General features: G+C 43.8%; 1 protein-coding gene across 3 annotated transcripts in view; it reads right to left on the reverse strand.

Annotated features, from left to right (window-relative positions):
- Positions 1 to 3,634: 3,634 nt before the first annotated feature.
- ric3a (RIC3 acetylcholine receptor chaperone a) overlaps positions 3,635 to 12,381 on the reverse strand; it is a 105,756-nt gene continuing 97,009 nt past the window's right edge. For all 3 annotated transcript variants that reach the window (XM_038808112.1, XM_038808113.1, XM_038808114.1), the window contains exons 5-6: positions 5,896 to 6,041; positions 3,635 to 4,861 (exon numbers count right to left, since the gene is read on the reverse strand). In XM_038808112.1, the coding sequence (XP_038664040.1) occupies positions 4,401 to 4,861; positions 5,896 to 6,041 (607 nt within the window). In that variant the 3' untranslated portion in view covers positions 3,635 to 4,400. The remainder of the gene's footprint in view (positions 4,862 to 5,895; positions 6,042 to 12,381) is intronic.

The raw sequence follows: 12,381 nt of genomic DNA on the forward strand, positions 1-12,381 counted from the left end.
TGGGCAGGTAGAGAGGGAGAATGGGACGGTATGGAGGGCCGTCCAGCTGGCCCTACCGTCCAGGAACCTCCCAGCCGCTTGTTGGCAGCAGGTCCTCCCTGACGCACTCCATTCCATTCGGTCACTGCTGTGCACCGCAACTAACAACACACCCCATGAACGTGTTTTTTCCTTCCCTAGCAAGTCTACATCCAGGGTGTCGCTCCCGACTTGGCTTGCAGCTCCAGGGCTGGTCCTTCTTCGTAGGCATGTCAGGCTCCACAAGGCAGACCCTCTGGTGGACAAGGTACGCCTGCTCCATGCGAACCCCCAATATGCCTACGTGGAGTTCCCCGACGGCCACCAGGATAGTCTCGCTCAGGGACCTGGCTCCCTCGGGTGCCGTTCCCATGCCCACACTCCTCCCTACCCATGCGCCACCCTCCTTTTCCCTGGCGCCCCCGACTTCAGCCCCACCAGGTCCATCCCTCATTCCCCTGTCCACACTAGAAGACATGGAAGATTTCGGCTTGCTCCCGGAGTCATCCAGCCACTGACCAGCACCAACACCACCAGCACCTACGCCATCGACGCCGACACCGCCTGTGCAGACGTCGCCACCGCTGCTGCGTCGCTCACAACGGAACATCCAACCGCCGGTCCGACTCAACCTGTGACGGGCACCAGGTTGCCCAATGGACACTTGGTTCTTTTATTTTCCCCCCTCTGTAAATAGATCACGTTTATGTATTATAGTTTCACGTCACCCCGCCGGACTCATTTTTTACAGGGGGTGAATGTACCACTGTATATATGTGTGTGCTTGCATTAGGGGATGTACGACAGTACCTGTATTACAGGTTTTCCGGTAAGCCCCTGCCAGCTAGCTCCGCCCACAGGTAGTAGTATAAATATTCATAAGTTTCCCTGAGATGCCATTCTACAGCTGCAGCTGAAGGAATAGCATCTCACTGTAATAAAGCCTCTCTTTATTCGAGTCCACAACCGGGGGAAAAAGACTGAATGCATTCATATTAATCCCTTTGGATTCACCTCCTCTCAACCAAAGATGATACCTCATACCCCCTTTTTGTCCTCCTACTTTCCTTCTTGAGTATACTCCTGTATCCCCTGTACACCTCCAGGGAATCTTGATTCCAACTGCTTGTACCTGAGCCATGCCTCCTTCTTTTTCCTGGCCAAAACTTGTTTTGTCATCCAGGGTCCCCTACTCCTGTCAACCTTGACTTCATGCTCACAGGAAAATATAGATTTGTATGTCCTATGGTTTACATGTATGAAACGATCTGCCTGGACTGTACGCAGAACAATACTTTTCATCGTACCTCGGTACACGTGACAACAAATTTAACTCTAAATGCTCTATTAAAGGAATACTTAGAATGGCCTATGGCCTATAAATTAACTTATCTCCGTCCTCTGCTTGAACATGATATCTGATTAATGAGTTGGGAAATGGCCCATCTTTAACTTTATCAGGATTTCTTGGGAGGCTAAGCCCTCCTTTAAGATGTTTTCAATGAAATTATGTAGCATTATTAAGTGTACTCATTATTCCAATTTTAGTTTTAATTAAATTCTAATTTTGAAGAGCTCCATATTAATGAAAGCAGAATAATTATGCTATTTAAAGGATAAACTATAGAATATTATCTTTCTTCTAAAATACAGTTTCAAGGTATAAAGCTGAAGTAAACCAACGTGGAGTAAGAGTCAGCCATTTTGATAAGGGATTGGAGTCACATTTAGACCAGACCAGATCAGGATGACAGCTTTTCATCCATGAAAGTCTTTTGTGCATAAATTGGCTTTTTACAATTATCTAACAGCATCATGGTCACTTTAACTGTAGCAGAATTTTATTTTTAGATTTTTAAAAAAACGGAATTTAAATGATCAAACTGCCACAGTGGGATTAAAATGAATTAGCTAAGATTACTAGTGTATTGCTGAAAAGAGAGATATCATCTTGCATTCATCATTTTGAACAATTAAAGCAATTCATACTACAGGAGACAGGGTGCTGATTGGTTTGCAAGTCAAGTCTGATTGACCAAGGCCATGGAGAAGGCCTATTGAAACTGTAGGTTACCCAGGGTCCTGGGTAATTAAAAAACAGACTTGGGCCAAACCTTTCCAGCCATTTCTGCTGGCGGGTCATTTGGTCCCATCAATGGCGACTCCACCCCTGCCGAAGGTGACCCCCCAACCCCCCCCCCCCACAGGTTCCCTGTCAGCAAAGGTTGTGAACAACATTGCCAATGGCAGGACACCTCCACTGCCACAGAACACGTTAGGGGGGCATCCCGTCTTCGAATATATTTATTTTATTTGCAGGGGACAGAAGCGCAAATGAGTCTTCTTACAAGCTTGACTGATGATCTTACATTGGTTGTTAGTGCAGCTTTAACGCACTCAGGATTGTTCAGCAAGTGCTGCTCAATCACAGAACTAATTCATTTAAATTTAAAAATTACTAGAAAACTCATCCCACGTAACTCCTTGATACCACTTCGTTTCATCTGGACCATTTTTGCTCTGACTCTCAGCTCCCGCTCTTTTCAAATCACCGTTCTGACTCTCAGCTCCCGCTCTTTTTAAATTTCTGCTCTGAATCTCAGCTCCTGCTCTATTTAAATTTATGCTCTGACTCACCCCTCCCGTTCTTTTTAAATCTCTGCTATGACTCCCAGCTCCCGCTCTTTTGTAAATCATCGCTCTGACTCTCACCATGGAGCATATGTGTATTTGTTCTAAAATCTGCGAAAAACCCAAAGTGGCTCTATTGTGACTTATTAGAAATGAACCTTTGAAGTGTACAAGGATGTTGGTAATGTGCTTGTTATTTATCTTGGGGATTGACCACAGCCTATAACAACCTTTAGAACAAATTACAGCGGCCTTCCTACACTGAAGATTTCACAATGAGATTTTATGTGTGACACGCCCTTTTGAGCAAGGTTACAGTTAATCATATTTATCGCACTTCCAATAGCTGTTACTAATAAAATGTTTCAACAGCAACGGTGAGGTGAGGAATCGGCCTACGTTCAGCCATGATAATGACTAGGGCCTAAATTATGCAGCATTTAAAAAGCGAGCTCATTATTTATTTCTGCTGTAACCTATGGAAATAAATAGATATTACATTTATCCAGGTAGAAAATTATGATATGGAGATCATTGCGGAACCAGGAGGTTATTCATTTCCTAGCTATGTATTTCATACTTTATCAAACTGCTCTAAGGTAGCATTCCACAGAACCAGTGCATAGGGATAATTTTAAACTTGCTGGGCAGTAAATCTGTGAGCTTGGCTGGCGTCGGTCTGCCTAATGTTTTGTTTATTGACTTCAATAGCAAGATTGGGCCCGTATGTAAAACCAGCATTGCGCTCGTGATGCTGTCAGTTTGACATGGGTTGGATTAACATTGCCACCTATTATTTACAGAGTTCCCTTGAAGATACAGCATTCTTCTCATTGTTTCATGAGCAGGATTTGATAGCATCTTCAAATCAATACAAGTTTATTTCAGGGAAGTGCCTGAAAGGATGGGTTCTAGAGTTGTGCTGAATGAAATCCAAACTGGTGCATTGCTGAAATGTGATTGACAGGAATGATGGTGATGGATCTATGCTAGTAAAATGCTGAACAAACCCCATAACATGAGGAATGTGAGCTAGTTTATTGAAGGTTTGATTAAAAAAGAACACCCTGAACAATAAAGAGCTTTCTTTTGAAAGGAATCCCTAATCGAGGAACGCGATAATTTTTCTAAATGTCAAATTTGTTCATTTATTTCTATTAAGTCTAGACGTGAAAAAGTAGAACAAGGGAATCTGGAATTTACTTGGAGTAAATGTCATGCTTAGACATTTGTAAGAAATCCTGAAGGGCTTTAAATAGTTACGAGTTCTGAAGTTTACAAGGGCCACATGTTGCTTCCTCCAAACCTGTCCACTTGGCTCACGTGAGGAGAATGGTGGAGCAGTTAGTTTGAAGACCTGCAAATCTGATGAAACAGTATATTCAGCTTAACTGCTGAGGATCAGAATGCATTGTTATTCCTTGTGTTTTATAGCATAGGTGAAAACACTGTACACTTCCTCTTTCATTAACCAACATTACTACAAATTATTGCCATAAATGAAATAAGGAAAGTTCAGAGCAAAATAGGGGGGTTTAAAAACACACGCAGACTGCTTAAATACTAGGTTACTCTAGACCGATAACCATACGGTAAAATAGATTTTCCTAACAATTATGGAAGACGAAACACTGGCGAAGAAGAGTGGATATTAGAAGATACATGTCCACTATATATTTTAACCCTCTCTGGAAGACCTGATACGGCTGCTCATATACTCCAAAGCGATACCACCTTAATGATGATGCTTCTTACTCGAGCACCATCTTGATGCGCTTTCTCAGTACACCTTTATCTTTGTATGTGTTTTTTTGCTTACTGACAGAAATATTTACATTAGATTCATCTCTGACTTGGTCGTCAACATCACTGAGTATCTCAAAGCTGATGTCACAATTCTCCACTGTAATAGCCGGATTATCATCTTCATACTCGCTGTCTTCACGCTGGAGTTCTTCCACTTCAATACTGTCAGTCTGGCTGCTCACACCAATCTGTGTACTCTGCTGGTGATCTGGTGCTTGATATTTTTTATTTTGTCGAATTTTATCTTCTATTGTTTCACTTGAGGAACAGCCACCTTCCATTGTGCCTATTCTCTCTGCCAATTCCTCCGCAGAAAGCTCATTAGGCTCAGAATAATTGGGGTAGGTGTCACACTGGCAGCTGCATTCGCATTGACAGTAAAGCTGGTCTGTTTCCTCCGGATAACCTTCAGGGGAAAAAAATCCATTATTATTGGTATTAAAACTGTATCTAGTTAAATTATAATTTTGTTTTGGATAACAAAAGAAAGCGTCTATAGTACGATCTGGTTTCCCTCACACTTTGCTTGAAATAGGAACATGCGTCATGAGGTTATAAACGGAAGTGGTCCACTAAAATAAGTTCCGACTCCGGAGAGGTTAAATCAGGCCATGTAGTGCCTCTTATTTAGGACTATCTTGTTTTGAAAGACCCCAAAATAGGGGCCAGGAAACATGTACACACTGCGACATCTTGGTAAAGTGTACAAGTGAACTTTACCACATCTAAAGCAATATGCAGTTAACACATCTACCACCTGCTTGTGCTGGTTGAACTTGGGGTTGTCTACCCTAAGCATCAGCTTAATAAGAAAATGTCCTCACTAATTGCTGCTGTTCCTGGTCCACAGATTCCTCACATCCACACCTCAACTTCCATCCTTCCCCCAAACCATGACGACCAGACCAAGCAATCTTCCTGCCCACCCCTTCCTACGGCAAATTCCACCTCCCTCCCACCCACCCCAACAGCAAACTCAGGGGCCCTCTGCCTCCCTCCCCAGCTCCCCCAACAGCAGAACCCAGGTGCCTGATTCACTTATCCATGGGTCACTACCTCAACATGTCGCACATTTGGTTACTTGCTATAATATGTGTTTATATAACTTTTTAATTTTGATAGGTGGCTCTTTAAGGGCTGTCAGGGTGTACTGTGTGACACCCTCTTCTTTACATAATGTGGAATTTGCAAGGCAAATTTAGAGCGGGAACTCGTATTCCATGCCAACTGAAGACTGTTAGGTTTATGCTAATTGGTGCAAATAAAATCTCACTGTGCTCCAGGCCTTGTGCTGACACTGTGGGATCAGAAAAGGGGCCCTTATATTAATTAATAAAGCAAACCTCCCACGAGACTGTTTGAATACACCTCCTTTGAATTAGTTTACTGAACATGCATCCGTCGCTGTGTGCACTATAAGTATGAGAGATTTTCCTCTACCTTCCCAATCCTCCGTGTATGGGGATTCCTCTGCCTCCTTCTCGGGGCTGATGCCTTCAATGAGTTTCCCCTTTTTAATGACACTTGTGATTTCCTTCAGATGTCTCAGTAACTTTTCTTCCTGTTCAGTAGTGACACTTGTGATCCTTCAACACAGACAAAAGGATAGACATCCTGTCAAGATGCGATTCAGCAACTTAATGTTCGAACATTTCCTCACCATCCCCAAATATTGTTGCACTTAATCAACACAGGCCTAGCATTAAAGGAAACAACTTCAATAATTGGAGCGGGCTTGGGTTGGAGATGTGGGGGGAGAAGCTGCAACATGATGGTGGCTCATGGTTAGGATGAGAGTGAGCTGAGAGATGGTTCTGACAGAATGGAGAGGGAGGTGACAACTGTGTGGTGAGTCTCAATTTTTAACACACAGAAATCCATAAACTCTTTCACGTTGGTGATCAGAGTAAGGGCAGAAGGACCAAGCAAAAATCTAGGGAATTTTTTTTATCACAAAAGGATTATTGTTGCCCTTTAGGAAGACCCTGGAGCCAAGCAGGTTTGAGCATTTTAAATATTTATTTGTGAATATGACATGGACATTTTCTGCCCGTCCCTAATCGCGCGAGAAGATGGTGGTGAGGTGCCTTGTTGAGCTGCTGCAGTCCATGTGCTGTACGAACTCCTACAGCACTGTTAGAAAGGGAACTCCATACGTTTGACCCAGCAGCAATATGGTTCCAAGTGAGCAAGGTGCGTGGCTTAGAGAACCTGGAGGGTGGCGGTGTTCCCATACATCTACTGCCCTTGACCATAGGTGGTAGAAGTTTGGAAGGTGCTTTCAAAGGAGCCTTGGTGAGTTCTGCAGTGCATCTTGTAGGCTGTACACACTGCTGCTACTGTGCACCTTTGATGGAGGGGGTGAACCCTGAAGGTGGTGGATGGGATGCCAATCAAGTGAACTTACTTGTTGCAGATTGTACCCACTTTGAGCTTTTGCCATCCAAGTAAGTGGAGAATATTCCATCACACTCCTGCCTTGTACCTTGTAGGTGGTGAACAGGCTTTGGGAGTCAGGAGGTGAGTTACTCTCCACAGAATTTTTCAGCTCTGACCTGCTCTTGTAGTTACAGTATTTATGTTAAGTAATGGGTTAAGAGACATTACAATTAGTTGTCTCATTGATGTTAAGTATCCCATAATTAACACTGATTATGTAAAGAGGCGTCAGGTGGCCTTTGTGTCAGGTGATGTGAAGATAGAGTTTTGTGCAGAGTTGTTAAAGTGAAATAAAGGAGTTTGTCAAAAGGAGCAGTACCTGAAGACTGTACTAAGCTGATAGAACAGGTTAGTGATCGCTATGAAGTTTGTAGGAAGTACAGAAGGACACCAGCACGACCGATAGTAACCCGACCTTTGGCCAGAGATTTTAACAACATAGTGGCCATGGACCTTAAGATCTGGGATAAAGCCAATAATATATTTATTTTGCATTTTCTAGATTTAGCAACCACATTTAGTCAATCAACGATTGTACGAAGTAAAGAAAGAAGAGTCATTCTGGATCAAATTGTGGAAAAATAGATAGGGACAGGAATGGGCCCACTGTCAAAATTCCTTACGGACAATGGGGGAGAATTTGCTAATGATCAGTTTAGGGATATGTGTGAAAATGTGAAGATCACAGTTATGAATAGGGCTGCGGAAAGCCCATTTAGTAATAGTGTGTGTGAAATAAACCATACGGTAATGGATGACATTACCCCGAAAAATTTTGGCAGATAGACCAAACTGCAAACTAAATTCAGCTTTAGCATAGGCGGCACATGCAAAGAATTCATTGCAGATGGTTGGGGGCTATAGTCCCTATTAATTAGTGTTTGGTAGAAATCCTAAAATTCCATCCATTTTAGATGACCAGCCCCCAGGTTGGGAAGGGACTACAATTAGCTCTGCCTTTACTGAGCATGTAAATGCATTACATAGCAGTAGAAAAGCTTTTTTGGAAGCAGAAGTCTCTGAAAGAATTCGCAGAGCTTGACGACATCATGTACAACCATCAAATACCGCTTTTCAGCAAGGAGACATAGTATACTATAACAGAGACAATTTTAATGAATGGAAAGGCTCAGGGAAGATCATAGGCATAGATGGCAAAACAATTATTTTGCAACATGGCAATCAAACTGTTAGGGTACATTCATCAAGGATAATGGGTACAGATTACAAATTTTCAAATTTAGACAGAGCAGACATACATGACGAGTAAACAGAGTCATCTGGTACGCACATGTTACAGAACTATGAGGATCAGTTAACTGACATAGACAGAGTTTCTGTAGAGGAACACAACACTTCTGATGAATTAGAACAGGCCATTTTTCCAAAAGGACAACTGCCAAAAGTTGGTACAAAAGTGACATACTTGCCTGAAGGGTCTAGTCAATGGAAGGATGCAACTGTTATTGGCAGAGCAGGAAAGACCACTGGAATGTATAAACATTGGTTGAATGTACAGCATTCAGGGGAATGAGTCAAGCCAATGGATTGGGAACACAAAGTTCAAAAATGGAGGGCACAGAAACGCAGTGCCAGTTCAGATAGTACATCAGATAGTGAACAGGTCCACAGGAAAAGTTTGAGAACTAGTGAATGGACATCCCACAGCAGAAGGGAAAGATCAAGCAGTAGCAGTACAGAACGAGATACCAGGTGGGAGAGGGGACATAGTTTATCAAGATCTCGAAACATGAGTAAGACTACGAATACTAATAGGAGTAGAAGCCCACATGCATGTGAGATTTTGGTGGCTTCCAATAAATTAGATCAAAAAATTATCAAAGATGCCAAACAGCAAGAACTGCATAGTTGGAGTGAATTTGGGGTATACACGAAGTACCGGATAGGGGACAAACAGCTCTATCCCACAGATGGATTTGCAAGCAAAAGGTTCTTCTGGATGGAACTTATAAGGCAAAGGCCAGGCTTATGGCAAGGGGATTTGAAGAAAACTTAGAAGATCAGGATTTAAGGGTAGATTAATGTATGGCAGGAAAGGTTATTTTAAAGACCTTCTTGGCTCTATTAGCCACAAAGGCTTGGGAATGCAAATCTATAACATAAAAGCTGCCTTTTGCAAGGGCATCAGCTTCAGAGCGATATTTTTCTCCGTCCTCCTAAAGAGGCAGCTAACACAGAAGGGGTACTCTGGAAGTTGAACAAATGTATATATGGATTGAATGATGCATCTAGAGTCTGGTATTTTTCGGTAAGGTCAGTTTAGTTAAAGTTAGGCTGTTGCCAGTTGAAAGCAGATCCGGCAATGTTTTACTGGCACTATAAAGGAAATCTTTCTGGTATCTTTATGGTGCATGTCGATGATTTTTTTGTGGGGTGGGACTACTGATTTTGTAATCTCTGGTTTGAGGAAAGAATTCAGGGTTGGAAGTCAAGCTTCCGTTGCATTTAAATATATTGAATTGGAAATCGAACAGACTAAGTTAGGGGCAACTTCACGTCAGCAATCTTATTTGGAAAGCATCAGCCCAATAGCAATTAGTCGGGTTTCACAAAAAGATGCAATGGTTTCAAAGATGGAAAAAGAGCAACTGCGAAGTTTAATTGGGCAACTGAATTGTTAGGTAGACAGATTAGACCAGACGTGAGTTTTGACGTCTTAGAGTTGAGTACAAAAATGAATGATCCCAAAGTGGAAGACATAATAAGAGCAAATAAAGCACTGGTCAAACTAAAAATGCAGGAGTGTGTTTTGAGGTTCCCGGTTTTAGGTGACCTTATAATCTTGAAATTCATAGTTTATCGTGATGTGTCCTATGCAAATTTATGTGATGGGGTTTCAAACACAGGGGGCGAGATTCTCCGCAAATGCGGGGAATCGTAAAGGCTGCCGTGGGACAGGCCGTGACCCACGGCAGCCTTCACGCCCACTTCCGGGGCGGATTCTCCCCCCGGGCTGGGCTAGGAGCGCGACCCCGTGCGTCACGGTGGTGCGGCCGTGACGACGGCCGTCAAGGCCGCACGCCAAGCGTCGCGCCAGCTGACGCGGCCGATGACGTCAGCCGCGCATGCGCAGGTTGGACAACACCAACCCGCGCATGGGCAGTTGCCGTCTTTTCCCTCAGCCGCCCCGCAAGACGGGGCGGCTTGATCTTGCGGGGCGGCGGAGGGAAAAGAGTATGTCCGGTGGGCACCGATCGTGGGCCTATGCCCCCCTTGGCGCGGCCGTGGTACTGCCATGCCAATCGGGCCCCCAGATGCCCCAAACGGGCATCTGCCGCCCGTTTCACGACGGCAGCAAGCAGGTGTGTTTGTTGCCGTGTTGAAACGGGCGTGAAGGCCCGGCCGCTCGGCCCATCGGCCTCGGCGAATCGTCTTTTTACGGCGAGTGGCGATTCGTGGCGTGGGTCGGGCGTGGGGGGGGGGGGAGAATAGTGGGAGGGCGTGAAAAATGTCGGGAGGCCCTCCTGCTATTCTCCCACCCGGCGTGGGGGGCGGAGAATCGCGCCCAGGAGGTTTTATAATTTTCCTTTTGGGGAACAATGATAAATGTTGCCCTCTTGGGTGGGAAACTAAGAAAATAAGGAGAGTGTCAAAAGCACTTTGGCTGCTGAGATGTTAAGCCTTGTAGAGGCGGGGGATGTGACCTTTTATATTTCTCAGATATTGACAGAAATTTTGGGATTAGGGGATTTGGGCAATATACCTATTGAATGTCACATTGACAATAAATCCCTGTGGGAAAATGTGCACTCTACAAAAAGTGTCAATGAAAAGAGGTTACGGATAGACATCGCAAGTTTAAAGCAGATGTTGAACAGAGGGGAGATAGCAAAAATTAAATGGGTTGACAGTAGCTATCAATTGTCAGACTGTTTTACAAAAAGAGGGGCTAGTTCACAGAAATTGCTGGATATTGTTAATGAAGGGTGCCTGTTTCTGTGACTGTTTATTTTTCTTCCCAAAAAAAAAGAAAAGGGGGGAAATTGCGTGTGTGTTTTTCAGTTTCGTGTAATTTTCTTTTCACCTAATTATTTTTTTTCTCCAAGGAAGGGGAGACTGTTAAGTAGTGGGTTAAGAGACATTCCAATTAGTTGTCTCATTGATGTTAAGTATCCAATAATTGACACTGATATGCAAAGAGGATTCAGGTGGCCTTTGTGTCAGGTGATGTGAAGATAGGGTTTTGTGCAGAGTTGTTAAAGTGAAATAAAGGTGTTTGTCAATAGGGGCAGTAACTTTGACTCTTTATATAATAGCAGCCAAAACGTCTAACAATTTATATGGCTGATTCAGTTCAGTTTTTGGTCAATGGTAGTCCCCAGGATGTTGATAGTGTGGTATTCAGCAATGGGAATGCGATTAAATGTCAAGGAAGGATGATTAGATCCTCTCTTGTTGGAGATGGTCACTGTGAAGAATAAAGCATGCAAACCCTTGAATGATCCAACTACATTGAATCATAGAATTGTAGAACCTTACGAAACAGAAGAAAATGATTTCTTCGGGGAGCACTAGAGTTTTGACCCAGCGACAGTGAGGGAATGGTATCAATTTTGGTCAGAAAAATGGAAAGGCAACCTATTGTCGAAATGGAGAGAATCTTCAGAGTGCATTGGTGCAGAGGGATCTGGGTGTCCTCATGCATGAAACGCAGAAAACTATACGCAGCTACAGCAGGTAATAAGGAAGGCAAATGGAATTTTGGCCTTTATAGCTAAAGGGTTAAAGTATGAAAGTAGGAAAGTGATGCTGCAACTGTACAAGGCATTGATAAGACCACACCTGGAGTACTGTGTATAGTTTTGTTCCCCTTATTTGAGGTGGGGGGGGGCGGGTGCTGGTTTAGCACACTGGGCTAAATCGCTGGCTTTGAAAGCAGACCAAGGCAGGCCGGCAGCACGGTTCGATTCCCGTACCAGCCTCCCCGGAGAGGTGCCGGAATGTGGCGACTAGGGGCTTTTCACTAAGGGCAGCATGGTAGCATTGTGGATAGCACAATCGCTTCACAGCTCAAGGGTCCCAGGTTCAATTCCGGCTTGGGTCACTGTCTGTGCAGAGTCTGCACATCCTCCCCATGTGTGTGTGGGTTTCCTCCGGGTGCTCCTGTTTCCTCCCACAGTCCAAAGATGTACAGGTTAGGTGGATTGGACATGATAAATTGCCCTTAGTGTCCAAAATTGCCCTTAGTGTTGGGTGGGGTTTCTGGGTTATGGGGATAGGGTGGAGGTGTTAACCTTGGGTAGGGTACTCTTTCCAAGAGCCGGTGCAGACTCGATGGGCCGAATGGCCTCCTTATGCACTGTAAGTCTATGAACTTCATTGAAGCCTACTCGTGATAATAAGCGATTTTCATTTTTCATTTCATTTTTCATTTCATTTCATTTCATTTTCATTAGAGGCAGTTCAGAGAAGGTTCATTAGATTGATTCCAGAGATAATGGTCTTATGAAGAGAGACTGAGCACTT

Source organism: Scyliorhinus canicula, chromosome 9 (genome assembly GCF_902713615.1).
Source record: "Scyliorhinus canicula chromosome 9, sScyCan1.1, whole genome shotgun sequence".
Taxonomy (NCBI): Eukaryota; Metazoa; Chordata; class Chondrichthyes; order Carcharhiniformes; family Scyliorhinidae; genus Scyliorhinus; species Scyliorhinus canicula.